Here is a 19,660-nt window from a genome sequence, read left to right as displayed (position 1 = left end):
CCGCAACCCTTTTTATATAATAATAATATTTTTTATTTCAGGTAAAAACCCATAGCAAATTACAAAAAAATACAAAATTACAAAAAAAAACAATTATAAAAAGTAGTACATACTACATACATTATTATTATAACATTCTGCATTCCATAGAATGATCCCTACTTCCCTACTAATATTATAAATGCGAAAGTAACTCTGTCTGTCTGTCTGTCTGTCTGTTACGCTTTCACGTCGAAACCACTGAACCGATTTTGATGAAATTTGGTATATAGATATTTTGAACCCCAAGGATCAACATAGGATACCTTTTATTCCGGTAGAGGGCGCCACCGCGCGATAACCTAGATCCGCGCAGACGAAGTCGCGGGCTTAAGCTAGTATAATATAATTTATTTCTGTCTTTTTAAGCAATCTAATACTGGAGTGTACCTATTGCTTTATTCTCATTGCAAATTGTTTTCACAGTTAACCGGACATATATAGGATTTGGTAATGACTTTTCTTTGATTACAATGACTAGTCTTTATTAATCGTGCAATAGACGTCAAAAGAAACTATAAACACAATTAAATACGTATTAAGTATCAATTAATGTTTACATAAAACATTCCATTTAAGTTAATTATATAAAGATGATATAGACGAAATGCTGTTGCTCTTTTTACCAGATTGCTGTGAAGTTTCTTAACAGTTTTTTTTATAGGCTTGACCTGGACTGGACACGTCTGTCACATGCACAAAGGTGGGCTCACATAGGCACTTGGTGGCTGCTGGAGAACGGCCAGCGACGTCGAGGCAGACCGAGAAGGAGATGGCGGGACGATCATGACATGGTACGCAAAGAACTGGCCTGACATAGCGTCAGAACGGGAGTTGTGGAGGTCAAGAGAGGAGGCCTTTGCCCAGCAGTGGGAGACTAAAAGGCTACTTAAAAAATATATTTTATACTTTTTTGATGTCTCTGTGAAAATGGTAAGGAATGATGGGCAAAAATGTATGTTCCCAATCACCAATATAATTAGAACGTTTGTTATTGATCCCCCTATTTGCTGTTATTGTTATTATGACGACTAGAAGTCAAGGCTGGGAGAAAAACGGTTAAGCGTGAGTCTGATATACGGGAAATAGCATTGCAACGCATGCGGGGCACAGCTAGTGTAGTAATAAACGTTGTGTGTGTGTATATTCGAAGGCTGATAACTGTAACTCTCTTCTCCGGGGTTTTTGAAGTTTGTCCCGGGATTAGAAAATGAAGCTGATGTAACTAGCTTTCACGTGGTATAGCTACATGAGATTTGTATTGGTTATATTGGGTAATTCGCCCATCATTACTTTTTTCGCGGATGCCATTTCGAAACATTATAATACTCTATGTCACGCTGACAGTTTTGACGTCTTAAATGATACTTCATGTGTATAAAACCGTTCAGCCGCTTACGCTACCGAGAATCACAGAAATATACATAAATACCTACATACATACATACGGTCGGATAACCCTCTATCGCGCAGTTGGGAAAAAACGCGGAACGTACGCTAAAGGAAATTCACAGTAAACGTCATAGTGAGCTCGCTAATTATCAAGGAAAATCGTAATGTAATGACTTTTCCTTTGCTAGTTGAAGTATAATTTTGATAGTGTTTTATGCGGCGATTAACCTTAACAGTGAACAGTGATCACAAAATTCTATATTGCTCTCGTGTCTGTCATTTTTTAATGCGCAAGTTGTCTCCACGTGGTTTCTGGAATTTTACTATCAAGTCGAAAAAACTACAATCACCGTACAACGTCCCTCTCAAAGAGAGTTTACCTTGACACCGGCGAAATTGTCCTATTAATTAGGACAGAAAAGCCATATCATAAAAGAAGAAGAAGAAGAAGACTTTTCCTTTGAAATGGTTCATGAATTTAAGTCCTTGACCGTACCTACGCTCACTCGGTCATCCAGTACGCTATGCTCTATACTATACGGATATTACATTACAGCGTGCCGATATTGACGTCATGCTGAATCATCAGAAAGTACCTAGTGAAGGTGAATATAATTTCTTTGAACGAAAGTAAAAAATTTATCCGTAGACGACTTTTTATACGTGAATCACGCGAGCTGCTGTGATTTGCATTCAATCAAGAAGAGTGTGTTTTTTCACCTAAGTATATAACTAGCTAATTATTGTAGATAATATTTTTGGTAAACTATGAAATAGAATAATATTTTATTGTACCAGCTTATAAATTATAATTTAACTGATCGTTCACAATCATATCGTGAAATCCCCACACCTTTTATTGCAGAGTGACCATGCACTTAGTATATAATTTAAAACTTTTTGTTGGTACCATTTAAAAAAAATTGCTCACCTATACTGGTATGATATATATGTATATTATAGGTAGTTTTAACTTACTGAACTCTGTATAAGTGTGTTTATTTCTATAGTGTGACAGTAAAGTTTATCTAATTTTTTTAAGGAGCCTGTATAGTGTCCCACTGCTGGGCAAAAGCCTCCCCTCTTGACCTCCACAACTCTCGTTCTGACGCAATGTCAGGCCAGTCCTTTGCGTACGTGTCCAGATTGTCCCGCCATCTCCTTCTCGGTCTGCCTCGAATATTTGTATTTGTATTTTTTAATATTAACCCGCTGTTTCGTTCACGTGAAGTTGAAAAGAAATTCCGGATTTGTCTAAAATCCCGCGGGATAAAAAGCTGGTTAATTTTTAATTCCTTAACTGGATCAAAACCACGGGATAGGAGCTAGTCGAATGTTGCTAGTTACGTAGGTACTTAATAATTATTTATCACAAAAAATAAGATGAAAATACTGACTACCTACTTATTTAAATCCTACGATGCGTTTGCACGCAAAAATAGAAACAGACCTACTTTCAGGTCTACTGCAATAATTATACATTATAAGTACATCTTTATTTACGCTAATATATTATCTTCTTTAAGCGTAAAAACTTAGAGGGTACTTTTAAAGAATGTAGCAGAAAATCCGCAACCATTGCTTGAAAAAAAAAAGAAACATAGACAACTCACCAATTGAGAAAAATAATCACCTCCTTTTACTTTTGAACTGCAACTCTATTCACACACACTAATTACGACCAGTCAAATTATGAAAAAAAAAAATCTTAGCAATAAGACAAAAATCCACAAATTAATTTCAAAACTTTAATAAGAAACACCGCACGTTTCGTTTGCTGTCAAAATTCCCGCGCAAAATTGAAAGCGGTTTGAAATTGGAACGCTTTTTTTTAATGGCGTTGGATACGCACCGCGGTCGGCTCGGTACTGAGAGTTGGCTACAGAGCTCTCTCTCCGCAGAGCTAAGAAGCCTTGAGACCTGGCAGTTCTTTACTTTGCACTACACCTAGAATTAGCTTGTTGAATATTAGCAATGTAATCATCGTAAAGATCCTTACGGCGACTGTAATTATTGAGTAATTTACGTAATGTTAATGTTTCTAAAAATTCCATTCGTTACTTATAACCTATTCGTTACTCGATGCAATAAACAATTGAAATAAATAATATAACTATTATAAAAATAACATATGGTAATTATTAGGTATATTACAATTTATTATTTGCTTTTTAAAAATTAGGCCATAAGAAAAACATTAAAAATATTTTTCTGATTTATTTAAGAATCATTTATGCGTTGTGTATTTATTTACAGGGCTTCGATTAATTAACAGGACTTTTTTTCATTGTTTTTATTACGTATGTTGAAATAATTATTAAACTATCCTTTCTTCTTTATCCTTACTAATATATAAATTCAAAAGTAACTCTGTATGTATGTTTGTCACTTCTTATATAAAGCTTAAACCGCTGAACAGATTTACGAAATTTAGGACACTACCTGCGGGGAAAAGCCAGTTCCTAATAATAAAGTAAGAAAGACGTCATTGTTATTGCACTTGTCAATATATCTATATGTTTTTTTTTCTTACAATGTTACCGTTAAAGAAAAAACGCACTGAGACCATGATTTTGAATCATGAAAGTCTTGTACCTATCGTAACTAAACAATTGAGAGTTTGGGAGAGTCCGCATGGGAAATACGGCCCGAGTCCTCCCATTCTGAGAGAAGGCCTGTGCCCAGCAGTGGGACGTTATAGGCTGGGATGATAATGATGATGATGATTATTTGAGAGTTTTCACAAAATCTAGTACTTAGTACACTCTTGTAAAGAATATCTTTTAAGAGTTATTTGAGTGTCAAACAAATTATCCACTGGCAGAAAATTCTGTGTAAAATCACGGAAACCATCCGGTTCATTGTGAACAGTATTTACTATGTAGCTCACGTTTCTTATCATTTCCCGGTACCTTAATGTATGCCCCTTGATTAATGATCAGAAGGACATCCCAGGAAAATCCAACGCGTCTGTCATCACTTAGTAGTGTAATCATCATCATCATAATCATCATCATCATTAACTTCATCATCATCATCATCATCAATCATCATCATCATCCCAGCCTATATAACTGCTGGTGAACATTGGGCCATAGTTACGCATTGCGGATTGGAAACTTACACGCACCATTGAATCGCTTTTTGTGCACTCAAATGTTTTTTACCGTAAAGCTCGTGAATTTATGTATACATGAATTTACGTGCTTAAAAATCTGCTTGAGAGGTAGGAAACTAGGCTTAAAGTACGAGTACCTACCTAAATGATCTGTTTTATGTTTAGTAGTGCACAGAATTGGCAAGGGGGCTGAAGTCATTTTTTGAAAATGGAACGTCGCTTTATCTATACGGACATTTTACTACTACATTTTTCACCTATATTTTAATGATTTTCAATATGCGAACTCTTAAGAAACAGAAATGCACGATGAGAAAATGAGTATAAGAAAAATATTACCTTTATGAATGCCTAAAGGGCTTGTTTCCAGATAAATTTATTTTGAAGATATTAAATGTTATCATGCCTAAGCCTAAATAAAATTAAAATTATAAAACAGTATTTAAAAAAAATATAAAGTAGGTACCTATTCGATAAAACTGATAATTTCGCTTTTAGGAAAAAAACTTAAAAACCAAATATTCTGATCCATTTTGCAGAGTAATATAAGTCCAACTTTGTGCTATTTTTTTAATGTAAGTAACAATCTGTATTACCATTTTATACAATAAAGAATTTTACCTACTAATACTACTACTAATAATATAAAAAAGAAATCGTTTATTTCTTATTACGCCATTATTTTACAACAGATGTCTAATAGATTTCTAGCACTATAAAGTTGCGTTCATAGTGACGCCAGCAATAAGCCTTTCTCTATGCTCGGAATGCACCCGTTCGGGATTTAAAAATAGTTCAAATAAGTTTTGAACGCGACCTACTTGCTCGCCGCCTTTATTGTTATTTTGACACTTGATATTTTAATTTACATACTTAATTGTTTTGTTTTTATGCTAATTAACAACGTGAATTAATTTCTTAATTTAAGTTAAGTACCTACATGTTTAAACGTCATACAATGTTCAAAGACCAGACACACGGACACAATGTCTGCTAATGACTTCAATCAACATTACAATACAACATTAGTATTGTGGGATGTTCCACACATCTCCAAAACTCACTCCGCGTTAGAGAAAAAAGTTGCAAAAAACGTTTTTATTGGTCTAAAACAATTTCTTCACCCCCAGTAACGCCTGATCCAATAAACCATTGATATTGACCGGTGGATACAGGTCGGTTGAATCGTCATTGAAATCATTAATAAAATATCGATATGTTATAATATACCCAGCGGCATACGGCACAAATTTTGGCCCACTCCATACAAAATTACCTGTTTTTATATTGTATTCCAATCCAATTTATGGCAGGCGTAAACAAAGACGCCATTAACCCGACCATAGACATTTAGTGATGTGAAAACCTAGAGCCTATTGCAAAATAATTAATCTGTTCAGTAAATCGATTATTTATTAATTGAATAGATCAACGTATTTTTGTCTATTTTATTATTTACAATACTTGACTTAATTTCAAAGACTGTTTATTCAATTATAAAAGCAGTAACTATTTTTTAATTTTAAGGAAAGTAAATAAAAAACGCTTATTATTCATCCGAGCATTAATTTATTTTTAAAATGTCAAATTTTCCACCATCTCTACGCTAGTCTATCGAAGAAAGAGTCTAATAATGATAACTCTGATGTTTCTGATATTTTATGTGCCAAAATAAATGAAAACGGCTCCACAAATATCTGTTCCATAAAGATTATAACCTAACCTAACTAACAAAAAGTTGGAAAACCCCTGATTTTGTCATTTCAAAATTCAGTATATCATAAACGGCTAAACTGATTTTGATGAGGCATGATTTTGATGAAGCATCGCTAGAAAACCGGATTTCAAATTAAAAAAAACCGCATTCAAATTGGTCCACCGGTTTAAGAGCTACGGTGCCACAGACAGACACGCATAGCAGTCAAACTTTTAACACCCCTCTTTTTGCTTCGGGGGTTCAAGTTCAAAGTATCTTTATTCAATGTAGGCTTTACTAAACACTTAATAAATGTCAAAGAATCTAACATTGCTTCGGAAATACCTCTGTTGAGAAGAATCCGGCAAGAAACTCAACAAGGTAGGTACTTACGTGACTTATCAGAACTTGATGAGATGAATAAAACATGTCTAAGAACCATCGCTAGAAAACCTGCGTTCAATTAAAAGAAACCGCATTCAAATCGGTCCACCCGTTTAAGAGCTACGGTGCCACAGACAGCCAGACAAACACACACACACACACACACACACACACACACACACACACACATAGCGGTCAAACTTATACTTCTTTTTGCGTCGGGGGTTAAAAATAAGCATAACTTTCCGATTAATTTAGTACAATTTAGTATCAATCTGAGTTAGCCCTGCCATCTAGTATCATTGTTATGAAACTTCGAGCTAGTCATCAACCCAAGTTGCACGACGGTGTGTGTACTTTGTGACTCGTAGAACTCCGTAAAGACTTTAAGTTTTCCTAACAACCGCTAGATGGCATTAAAAGTAAATGAAAAGGTATCTAATTAAATAGGTCTAACAATTTCAGCTCATTTAGGGGCTGTTTCACCAACCATTGATTAGTGTTAACTGGCGGTTAGGTGTGATGCCGTCTCTATTTGTTTTGTTCGAATAGACGGTCAGGGGATGGTGAAACAGCCCCTTAGACTCCAATCCAAGTGTCTGCCAAGCACCAGCAGATGTTCCTGCACTCCGACTTCTGGCTGGAGGGTGTGGTGTTCCGTCGTTTTAGGGTAGCGACGAAGACGACTTTCAAAAATCCCTAATTAGTTTTTTTTTGTATGTACCTACCTAATTTTTGTGTATTTTATATCAATTAACTAAAATAATTTCTTTGCTCAAACGCGACCTTATAGCTAAGTTTGTGCAAGATATGCGTGTTCATGCAGTTCCACCACCTCGACACTGTAAGAACACACACAAATCACATAAACCCATCTATCACCACCACAGTACACTGACACGTTTCGAACTCTACCAGAGCTCATCTTCAGAGCACAACCACACACCATTCTATTAGATGTTAGACTCATTCTGGGTTTGAGTTTTGTTTTGTATAATTTGAATTTTACAGCGCATTGGTGTTTAACTGTAATGCTGTAATTTTATGTTGATAAATAAATAAATCATAATAAAAAATACATATCTAAATAGAAGTTTAGCTGTAAATTATAGACCGATAAACATACCAGTACTCACTTCCACTAACAAAGTTGTTCTTTTTACTTTAATCGGAGTGGCTCTGATGAGAAGTTTTGCTAATTAATTTGATTCAGGCGTTATTTTGCACAGACAGAGACAACACAACAGAGTTTCATTATCATTAAATAAATATGAAATAAATAAATATTACGGGACAATTTACACCAATTGACCTAGTCCCAAAGTAACTAACTAAGCAACGGATAAATATAATTATATAGATATAGATACATACTTAAATACATATTAAACACCCAAGACCCAATAACAAACATTCGTATTTTTCTTACAAATATCTGCCCCGACACGGGAATCGAACGCGGGACCTCAAGCTTCGTAATTAGGTTCTCTAACCACTAGGCCATCTGGTCGTCATTAGGTACTAAGTACCTACCTATTATATTACGCTAACTTTTTATTACTTTTCATCACACTCGCTCGTCAATGATGTTATTCCATGCCTGTATACTAAAGGACAATGGCCTCAATTGTTCCCGGGGAGTTACGGATTTACGTGTAGTTTTTCTTCTCAAGGGAGTTGTGACTTTAGTTTTAAAAAGTAAGTAGGTAGGGTAGGTACGTCATTTCAGACTAAAGAGTCAAGTCAGTTAACGTTCTATTTACGTCTTTAAAAACTTAGCTGAAACAATGCTAACATGAAACTAAATATGTTGTATTTTTTAAAGTATTAACCTTAGCGGTCCCCCGACACCGACAACGCTTAGATAAAAAAATATTACTAGATACTTTATACTAAATTAACTTAGGCTAATTTTGCGGGAAATCAGCATAGTCCCGCGGGATAGAGATAAACGAATTCTTCGCAGATGAAGTCGCGGGCAACAGCTAGGTAGCGCATAATTATTTTTTAATTTTTAATTGTCTTTTCAAGCAGCGTTTTTTTCAGGCGTTTTTGTTTTTATTTTTACATATGTGCTATTATTTTTATAGAGTGTAGTACTATTGTGCTGGACATCCTGGCTGCAGCATCAGCTCATCTGTTGCCACCATTGCATTGTTTATAGAATCAAATACTGATCAAAACGAACCCAAACACGATATATCTGCTATAGTTTTATTAAGAGTGTACCTACTAGTGTTCTGGATATCCTGGCTGCAGCATCAGGCCGAGAATTCCATAATCTTGCATAGCTATATAGCTGTGCTATATAGCATACATGGGTGTTTCAAATTTTAGGTCCCAAATATGTTTGAAAGTAAAGTAATCCATTATGCGTCTAAGATTCCTACCGCAGCGAACAAAAGAGCTGATGATCTTGAAACGGCTGAACCGATTTTGATAAATCATGTCTAAGATCCATCGCTAGAAAACCAGCTTTCAAATAAAAAAAACCGCATTCAAATCGGTCCACCCGTTTAAGAGCTACGGTGCCACAGACAGACACACATAGCGGTCAAACTTATAACACCCCTCTTTTTCGTCGGGGTTAATAAGAATAAATCCGTCCATCCGTCAAGACATAATGTTTCATGGACACATTTACTTCTTAAGACGTACACAATCGATATCTAAATAGAAATAGTGTAAGTTTTTTTTTTCAAAACAACCGGGTTCGATTCCCGAGCTGAGTACAGGTTTTTTTTAAATGCATGAATGCAGTTTTTCTTGTTACTAAAATAGATGTCATGGTTCCTAAGAAGAAATTTTTTGTTAGTGTTATTTACTGGGCCCGATTGCATAACAAAGTACAAGCTAATATTATTAGCGATTTTGTATTGAAATTCACTAATACTATTAGCTTGTACTTTATTATTCAATTGGGCCCTGGTATAGTATAATGACCATTGTTAATCTAATGTAATTACCTGTACTTAAACACTGTTGATATATCAATAAATAAATAAATAAATAAAGCGTGATACGTACCATCAGCCAAATAAGTGATCTATCAATTTTTAAACAAGTTCCTATCAAATGAATACCTATGTCACTTAAAGTCGAACTTTCAAGTTGACAGACGTCTATTGGCATTTTTGCTTTATGACATGCAAACTATTATCAAGTTTAGGGCGGTAGACCACATTTTGTTTTGTTTGCCACTTGAATAATTATTTTTTTACATTTTAACTTCTGTTTGAATGCCAGGGGAATCACCTGTTCATACAAAAGGCACAGCTCTGTTTGCTATGCAAATACGCCCGTCGCCATGTGTGAGGCCCTCTCATACTTTTTTATAAGAAAAACAAAGACGTCAGATAATTATATAGCTTAAGTATACATACAGAAAAACATGTTTTATCATTGGTCTGTTAGGGGTCTATTTTTTTTTTCAATACTGGTATAAAAATAAGGAAAATACTGTAGGTGTTCAGTCGTATACACGTAGTGATACAAAATGGGTCTTTTGTTCATATTCGTTGTGATGTTCGGTGCTTGCAGCGTGTCAGCATCTGGTAAGTGATAGGTTTTATTTCTTTGATATAGCTTTTGGAGCTGTAATAATGAACTTTTTGGACTTTTCTGGCTTTTTTATGGCCTCAGGCTGCTTTGGATCAGGAGAAATGGAGAACATGGGGGAAGGCCTTTGCCTAGCAGTGGGACATCAATCCAGGCTAGATAAATAATATATATATATTATATCGTGTAAAGGGATATATATTTACTCAGAATGCTCAAAGACGTAATCGTAATCGTCTTAGTTGTCCCGAATGGGACTAGTGGGATAGACGGACTCTGGTTGAGTTTGAAACGCGTCAGTGTAGTGTGGTGCTGGTGATAGTTGGGTTTTGTGATGCGTGGTGGTGGAGGGGCATAAGGTCACGGGTGAGCCAGTAATTGTATAATCATTGATATGGAGGTACGCAAAGTAACGCCTGATTCAAATAATTACTCACATACTCGTAATAATCCCACTTGCCACTATCAAAACTATTCGTTCTTTCAGACACAGACCTGAAATGCACCAACCCTCACGAAGTCCCCGACTGCCTGTTCGCCTGTCCTCCCCAGAGAACTTGCAGGAATTACAAGTATGCACTGCCTTGCATTCCGCCATCTGAGCCTTGCAAGCCACAATGCGTGTGCGAGGATGGCTACGCCAGAAACCTTGACGGAATCTGCATAACGATCGCTCAGTGTGGTAAGCGAGTATACCTCCCAATACGGTATTTGACAACTCCTGACTTGGCCATATCTTATTATTATTATGAAAATATAGATGTACTCGTACAGACAGTGTTTAGCGAAGAGAAACTTAAATCGGTTGAAAATTGGATTTATTGTGATTTTTTGAAAAATCTATACTTACACCTGTCTCTTTCTCAAACGCTTTTCTCTATGCAGCAAGTAGTGCTACTGACGTGTGACGTCACATGCCAGTATGTCTTTCTCTGTCTATTCTTGAATTTCAAACCTTTTTAACTTTGTTATTTGTAAAGGTAGCTTAATAATTGTTTCTCTATTCGATAACAGGCATTGTGTAGTTTTAATTTATAAAACATAATAATATACAAAATAGTCTAATACCGTATTTAGACATGTCGCTGTGGGCTAGATCGTGACCAGTAGCAGCGTTTTGACTGACTGACTATCAATAGAGAACCCGTCTGTTGGATTTTTGCACTGAATTTGTTACGAGTACATCTTTTAGCGCTATGTCTCGTCCTGGGTGATCAGTGTATTGTACAGTAGGTATACTTATATGTGCAGTACAACATAATAAAACAAATGTCACGGAATCAACCACCAATTGACCCAATCTCAATGTAAGCACAGCTTGTGTTGTGAACATTCGTATTCTTTAACCCTCGACGCAAAAAGAGGGGTGTTATAAGATTGACCGCTAGGTGTGTCTGTCTGTGGCACCCTAGCTCTTAAATGGGTAGACCGATTTGAATGCGGTTTTTTTTATTAAAAATCATGTTTTCTAGCAATAGTTCTTAGACATGTTTCAACAAAATCGGTTCACCCGGTTTTGAGATATTGGACTTTGAAGTGAAAAAGTCGGGGGTTTCCAACTTTTTGTTGGTTAGGTTAGGTTATCATATAATGGCTGCTGCACAGCAGATGCGAGTGCGTGACGTGACATGCACACGCACCGTTGCAATGTATGACACTGTATAGAAAGATGCCAGACCAGATGCTTGGCGTGCGTACTGGCATCTTTTTATACAGTTTCTATATTAGAACTGGTGCGTGTGCTGTGCAGCGGCCTTAAAAGGTAAGAGTCCACTGAATCGCTTCGTACGCTTCGGACGTATCGCATCAAACGGATTGTATTATACCTTGTATAGAGTCATACAAGTGCGTCCACTGATCCGCATTGTACGGATCGCACATTTCTATACATCATCATCATCATCATCATGTCAGCCGAAAGACGTCCACTGCTGGACATAGGCCTCCCCCAAGGCTCTCCACTCAGACCGGTCTTGTGCTTTCCGCATCCACCGCGATCCCGCGATCTTAACCAGGTCGTCGCTCCATCTTGTTGGAGGCCTACCGACAGCTCGTCTCCCGGTCCGCGAACGCCATTCGAGAACCTTTCCATTTCTATACAATTGCAACAAATCCGATACGTCCGAAGCGTACGATGCGGATCAGTGGACTCACCTAAGGGTAGACTTCCGAGTAGAGCGGCTCCGGCGTCACTAACGCAGCGACAGTAACGCGGCGATAGAGCGATAGTATTATGCAGTATGAACTAACGTTCGAACGCAGCGTCGCTGTCGTCGGCGACAGTACCTACTATCGCTCTATTGCCGCGTTACTGTCGCTGCGTTAGTGACGCCGGAGCCGCTCTACTCGGAAGTCTACCTTATCTGCTCTGACCGGGGATTGAACCCGGGACCTCAATCTTTGTAGTCGGGTTCTCTAATCACTCGGCATAGTGTGGATGTCGTTCTGCAGTACATTTACGGTAGGTACTGACGAATTCTTAGCCCTAGCAACTGGCGCAGATACGTTTGAACGATGATCCTAAACGATATCCGTATTGCTTCCTTGGAAAATATCTCTTGAATAATGTATTTCTATCATATTTTGTCGGATAAGTTAGTATTTATCTTGTATCTCAATTAGCTCCTGTAAACTTCAGTAAGCTGGTTGAGAAAGCGAGATAAATATGAACTTTTGTGACAAAATACGATGACAAAAATTATGCACTATATGTGTAGGAATTATTTGAAGTGTCCCGATCTTGTTAAAAATATCAAAAACCGTAATAACAAAATTGAATAACAAAGTAACAGTTCAAAATGTCAAACAATACGAAACACTCGATACAAATATGCATTTAAGGACCTTCGCTCTTGTACTAATTGACAGATGATGCGAGTCAAACGATTTGACAAGATTGTGTAATCGATTCGGTCGATAAGCAAAGTCAAGCTCTATTGAAATAGAGTTCCGGTTTACGCGATGAAAGTTGACGAGATTAAATTTTATCTTTTTGGTTTCAAAACATAATAATATATTTTTAAGTGATTTTTGTTTATTATTACGAAATATTCTAAGTATAGCTTAAGCTATTGTTTTATAAATTATTGGCCTGAAACGTTCATGGCGTGGAATGGAAAAAACGCAAGTGTCACTGTACCCACCCTATCCGAAAAGTACTAAGTACTAGTAATAGGTTTAATTGTTATGTCATGTATCATCTTGTGTTTGTCTAACTTGGTTTAGTTTTAAGTAACTGTGGGCCCACTGAAAATCAGCGTCGTGGCACCGCGTGCCATGACACATGCTGAGGGGTGTCCTTTTTTTGTATCAGCTACATATGTATATGTTTATTGCTTTGTTTAGCTGTATTATTGTACTCGTAGTTGTTCAAAAATAAATATTTTCTATTCTATTCTAATTGAATACAATAGCTTTGTTCGAAACGTTGGCTGTTAACGAGATCGGGACAGCTCAAATAATTATTACTATACCTGTGTGCCCTATACTGCTTACACCGACGACGTGTGTTGGTGTTCAATATAGATTTATTGTATGTACTTTATATATTTGTATTTTACTATTAAACACCCTGGCCATTTTATGATATGTGTGAATATTTTAATTCTATTTTGAATATTGGTCTATTATTCTTTGTCTGCTGTCATCTACAATCAGTTCTGTCGTGTGTCGCTTATTTACTGTTAACAATATAATCGTTTTATACCCTGCTACTCTTGTTTCCTTTCATTGTATTGTAACCCTGTATCAAAATCTTTGCTATTACAGAGCAATGTTATGGCTACACCCAGCACTTCACATGCAACGGTCCGTACGACGAGCATTGCCAAGGCTCATGCGTCTGCGACGATGGCTACGTACGGGATGCGAACAACACCTGTGTGTCCACTAGCCCTCCACCGGTCATCGCCAGTCCCCCACCACCCCCCACCGGACCAGCAAATCCCCCTACAAGGCCTGTGAACCCACCAACCTCGTCTGGACCTGAATTATATTGTCCAGGAGCTGAGGGCATTATGGCCGATTCAGCCGAACCTCCAACGGCCGAGCAAACCAAACCAACTGGTGAAACTGCTTTAACTAATCCTACCGGCCAAACATTGCCAACTGAGCAAATCAAATCAACCGATTAAACCAATAATCCAATGAGGGCTATCGTTTGTTGTGTCACTAGATGGCGCACTGTTGCGTGAGGTTTTTAAGTATGGCTTTCAAAGTCTGTTATTACGGGCGTAAAGACAAAGTTTAGATTAAAATCATATTTAATACACCTTAAAACCGTACCATAAAAATATCGAGCATGCCACAGTGTTGCATAGTCCCCGTTTTGTTCGGAAAAAAGGGAGGAAAAAGGTTTCCGAAAGACAAAACTGTCTCGAAACACAGACATTCATTGCCCCGGAACGCATATTTGCCATAATTAATTTGAGATATTGCAAAATATTCTCAAAATTATTCTAATTATAAATAAACCCGCGTAGCTCACTCAAAAACTATGAGATTTGACATTTCGGATACCTCACGCTACACTAGCGCCTCTAGTGGCGAATTCATACGCGATAGCCCTCATTAGGGCTAACTTGACATGCGAAATATCGATAGATGGCGTTAGTATAGTATGATCCGTTTGACGTTACGTTCTTGCTTGCAATTTAGAGCGGGTTCTGGAGGGAGCTGTGTATGCAAAATAGAGGACCGCATTCTGTGAATAGTTTTGAACTCAGAAAAGCTTGCAAATTATGATTGTCTGATTTATCACGAGGTCCGGTGGTCCATTGTGGCCCCTAAGACATCATGTAAATGGACTGAAAAAATGCTTTGAAACCATTTTAATAATTATTTTCCTGTCAATATCCCATTTTTGCAGCTAAAATATCAAGCTCGGTCAGAAAGAAACTGGTGAAAGTCTACATCTGGATTATAGCTCTCTACGGCTGCGAAACGTGGACCGTGACCGAAAGAGACAGAGAGAGATTGGAAGCGTTCAAAATGTGGTGTTGGAGGAAGATAGAAAAGATCAGCTGGACAGAAAATAAAAGTAATGAGGAAGTTTTAAATATGGCGAAAAAAGATCTTTGTTGAAAATAATTGTGATCTGTAGGAGAGGGAAGATGTTAGGCCATTTTTTACCGTAAGAAATGACCTAACATCTTACGGCACGATAATTACATTAAGACTGTAATAGAAGGAAAGATAGAAGGGAAAAGGAAAAGGGGAAGACCGAGAAGGACATACCTATATGGAGCAAATAAAAGAAAAAAAAATGTTTCATTATATAAAGAAGTGAAGGAAAGAGCGGAATGTAGAATAAGCTGGAAATTACTCCACCGACAAGAGCCTAGCTCTTAAATATATGATGATAGTGATCCCATTTTTACAAGCTTCCATTTAACTTGCAATGTATGTTATGTATGTCTGTATGTACAAATGTGCGGGTCAAATCTTGTAAGTTGAATTTGACTTACTTCCAGTAGCCGGATTGACTTGAAATTTGGCATACTTATGTAAATCTGATGACAATACAATAATCGGATAGTGACATCCTGGTAGTCCAACTAGGATCGTCTCAGAAGGACGGAACTTTTCAATGATTAATGGCATCGATTTGAAATTTGGTACGGAAATGTACTTTAGATGACGATAAAAGTATAATCAACAAAAAGTACAGTCAGCAAAAAGCTTGTATTTTTTTGAATGAAGTACTTTTTTCTTATTATTAAGAATAAAAGTCATCAACTGACTCGGTATACCTATGTATAAAACCTTGTTTTTTTTTATTAGTTATTAAAATGTTTCAAAAGACTTTTTCTCTACTCTGTTTACATGATGTTTTAAGGGATGGGGTATAAAAAAATGGACCATCCTGGCAACATTCAGAATCATAATTTGCAAGCTTTTCTGAGTTCAAAACTGTTTACAGAATGCGGTCCTCTAATTTTGCGTACGCAACTTCCCTTGGCGCCTGACGTCAAACGGACCTCACGATACTACTAACGCCATCTAGCGACATTTCGCCTAACAAATCAGCTGATCAATACAGTCGACCGAACGAATCCAACTGCAATAACCTAACCAACAAAAAGTTGGAAAACCCCCGACTGTCACTTTAAAGTTCAATATCTCAAAAACGGCTGAACCGATTTTGATTAAACACGTCTAAGAACAATCGCTAGAAAACTTGACTTCAAATAAAATACCGCATTCGAATCGGTTCACCCGCTTAAGAGCTACGGTGCCACAGACAGACACACAGACACACAATACATAGCGGTCAAACTTATTAATATGACACTCCTCTTTTTGCGTCGGGTGCTAAAAAAACCGGCCAAGAGCGTGTCGGACACACCCGAAATAGGGTTCCATAGCCATTACGAAAAAATTAAGCAATATTTTTCTAAGGATCTCGTATTTTGCACAATATTCCAAGTTAAGGTATATTTTGTACCTTAGGCTGCGGTTGTATTTCGGGCGTGTCCGACACGCTCTTGGCCGGTTTTACTATTTTAGACCCAGAATCTTAAAGAAAAATTGCGAACAATACTACTCAGAATTTTATCATCATTATCCTATGACGTAAAAGATCAATTCTATTATGACGACCTTAAGCATAACCACTTCTACATTCATTATAAAAACTCCAGTACACACTTGTAGGAAGAAGTGTTCAAGTACGTTACATTGCGGCTTTGAAACAGCAGAAACTATAATTTTTATAACTTGTTTGTTCTACAGTCCTGCAATGGAATTCTACTTGCACAATTTCAGTTCAATGTATAAAGGCTTTTAAACCGAGTTTGCACAATGTGATCAAAATATTTTAGAGTAGCTTTAGATTGCGCGGCTTGCCAAGAAGTCACGATAGAAGGCCATTCAGGACCAGCAATGTATTGCTACTCAAATTAAAGTACGCTTAGGTAATGGTTGTGGTATTGGGAAATTGGAAGGCAAGCAAGATCAGCGCGTGCGCCTCAAGTTCAGTGTTAACGAATCGCACGCCGCTGCTGGTCGCGCGGTTATTTTGAAATTCGAGCTGTGATTTTTTTTCCTGTGTTGTGTGTGTGTTTTGTTTTCTGATTGGAAATTTTTTGAGTTCACAACGTTGGCAAGTTTTTGTAAGTTCTAGTTTTTTATTTTTTTCATTTGCAATATCGTTGAAAAGAAATAAAATGGGTTTATTTTTAAATATATAGCTTTTTTTTGGTATTTTTAGTTACATAGGATTTAAGCTTTAAATGAACCTAACCTAACCAAAATAATAGATGATTATAAAAATCACTGAAATAAAATGTATTATTTATTTTTATTAAAAAACAGGCGCAACACATTGTTCGTTATTTGGTTTACCTATTGTTGTATAAAAATTTGGTGCATGTATAATAATGTTACAGAATTTAATAATCGCGGCCTTTGCATGCAAATTAAGTTTATTACAATCATAATCGCGATGAAATAGTGGCCGTCGTAACAATGCACAAAACTATTAGAAATAAAAGTTACGTATGAGTTTTCAAGTTGCATAATTTGGCATCTTAAACTTAACATACTTATTTATTGACAAACTACTTACTACTTTTGCCCGCGGCTTCGCTCGCGTGGAATTCGGTTATCGCGCGCTGTTCCCTCGGGAGCTGTGCATTTTTCCGGGATAAAACGTAGCCTATGTCACGCTCGGGCCCATAAACTATCTCTATGCCAAAAAGACGGACAAAGATACAAACACACACTTTCGCATTTATAATATTAGTATGGATTGTTGCGACTTTGGTATTGATATGCCTCGATATAGTTAAACAACGTTTCAAATGTATAATTTTCAAAGTTAAGTTATAGTTTATTCATTAGTAGCTGTTACCCGCGACTTCTTCTGCGAATAATTCGTTTATCGCCTGGGCGCCCTTAGGAAATACTAATTTTTTGCAGGATAAAAAAATATCCTATGATTTTTCCTGGACTTTCAAAATTATGTTTGCAAAATTTAAAGTCAATCGGTTCGGTACTTTAGGCGTAAAACCAGAACAAACAAACACACTTTCGTGTTAAAAATATTAGTAAAGATACTAGATTCAAATTCATTATAATCCATACCTATATTCTTTTGTTGGTGAATATTAATTGTTAAAATTTCGTTAGTGTTACAATAACAAAGTAGACGCTCAATTAACTTTTGTTAATTATGCTGAGGTACTTAGCATCACATTATTCAAACTTGACCTAGCAATATCGAGCTAATCATAACGCTACCGGACAATGAGCATTATTGTGGGTAGGTTGATATTATATTGTATCTAGACTCCAATTCAATAGAATCTGACAATCCTGTAGACACTTCCAGCCTACTAATATAAACACCGGGCTGCCTAAGGCTTTGTGATGTGACTATTATTCTTTTTTGATTCCTTTTAGATGATAATTGCAACAACAGGGACATATATAATCAAGTGTGCCCACGATAGGGTGTCTTAAATATGTAGAAAATTGACAGATTCTATTGAATTGTACTTTACATCTGTTTCTCATTGTACTCAGTTATTTTTATGTTTTTCGTACAATGCAGAGTTATACAATGATATATAATTATTGCAAGATGAATATCGTAAGTAATAAGCATAATATAATTGGAAGAGACAACTTTTACTCGGCATTATTTAAGCTGTCCGAAAGTCACTCGAATAATTTTATTTTAGACTTTACACGAATTATCATTTTGAATAATAATACACTTGACAATAACTGTCATCTCGCCTAAGGCTGGAAACATTGCTCGACCGACGGTACGTCCTGACCGTACGTCCTGACCGTCAGCGCTGACCGTCGGTTTCGAAAATTCATTCAGTGCTACGCTGACGGTGATTTGCAATGAATGTGTACAGTTCACAGGACGGTCGCTCCGTCAGCGAAGCACTGAACGCATCCATACAATCTCATAGCTCGTCGGGCGACCGACGTACGCGCGACCGACGGCTCGACCGACCGTACGCGCACACCAAATCACGCACGTACCGTCAGCGTAGCTATGTGCGCATTCATAGACTTGCATAGATATTGCTACGCTGAGCACTGTTTCCAGTCTATCACTCGCTTTGGAAAATTATAAATTGGTTTGTTCTTTCCCCGACATTGGACTTTCATTTGTATTTTTTATTGGGTAAGCATTATGAGTATGACAAAAGTTGAAATGCAAAACATAATCATCGGAATAAATATTCCAGATTAAGAATTCCTTTTCTTCTTCTTCTTTGTCGGATACTCTTGGCAGATCAGTCGTGGTCGCGTAACATGTCGAACAATTCTACGCCAGTTCTCCCTGGCTGTCTGGCTGGCTGTGTGGACGTTCTCCCATGCGCTGGACTGATCAGATAAAAGCCTTATCCTTGAGAATTCCGTTTACATTATTTATAATTCCAATCTTATTACCACACAAATAAGCAATGTAAATAACATTGTCTAAATAAAAAACAAAAGACAGTCGACTA

The 19,660-nt window shown here is 36.9% G+C and overlaps 3 protein-coding genes across 3 annotated transcripts in view; 2 read left to right on the top strand and 1 right to left on the bottom strand.

Moving 5' to 3' along the window:
• Positions 1 to 3,316, bottom strand: part of LOC141442459 (ABC transporter G family member 20-like) — a 146,770-nt gene extending 143,454 nt beyond the window's left edge. The window contains exon 1 of the mRNA XM_074107464.1: positions 3,045 to 3,316. The gene's annotated coding sequence lies outside the window, so the exon portion shown is untranslated. The remainder of the gene's footprint in view (positions 1 to 3,044) is intronic.
• A 6,772-nt stretch (positions 3,317 to 10,088) lies between these two features.
• On the top strand, positions 10,089 to 15,955 carry LOC141442463 (uncharacterized). Its single transcript, XM_074107470.1, has 3 exons — positions 10,089 to 10,183; positions 10,675 to 10,869; positions 13,956 to 15,955. Exons 1-3 carry the CDS (start codon positions 10,126 to 10,128, stop codon positions 14,318 to 14,320), a joined length of 618 nt encoding a protein of 205 aa, XP_073963571.1. The 5' UTR covers positions 10,089 to 10,125; the 3' UTR covers positions 14,321 to 15,955.
• A 648-nt stretch (positions 15,956 to 16,603) lies between these two features.
• The window catches only part of LOC141442465 (ABC transporter G family member 23-like), a 100,250-nt gene continuing 97,193 nt past the window's right edge, over positions 16,604 to 19,660 (top strand). Inside the window, exon 1 of the mRNA XM_074107472.1 lies at positions 16,604 to 17,299. The gene's annotated coding sequence lies outside the window, so the exon portion shown is untranslated. The remainder of the gene's footprint in view (positions 17,300 to 19,660) is intronic.

The sequence above is a fragment of the Choristoneura fumiferana genome, chromosome 25 (genome assembly GCF_025370935.1).
Source record: "Choristoneura fumiferana chromosome 25, NRCan_CFum_1, whole genome shotgun sequence".
NCBI lineage: Eukaryota > Metazoa > Arthropoda > Insecta > Lepidoptera > Tortricidae > Choristoneura > Choristoneura fumiferana.
Note: the sequence above shows the minus strand (reverse complement) of the source record. Positions and strands in the feature narration are given on the sequence as shown.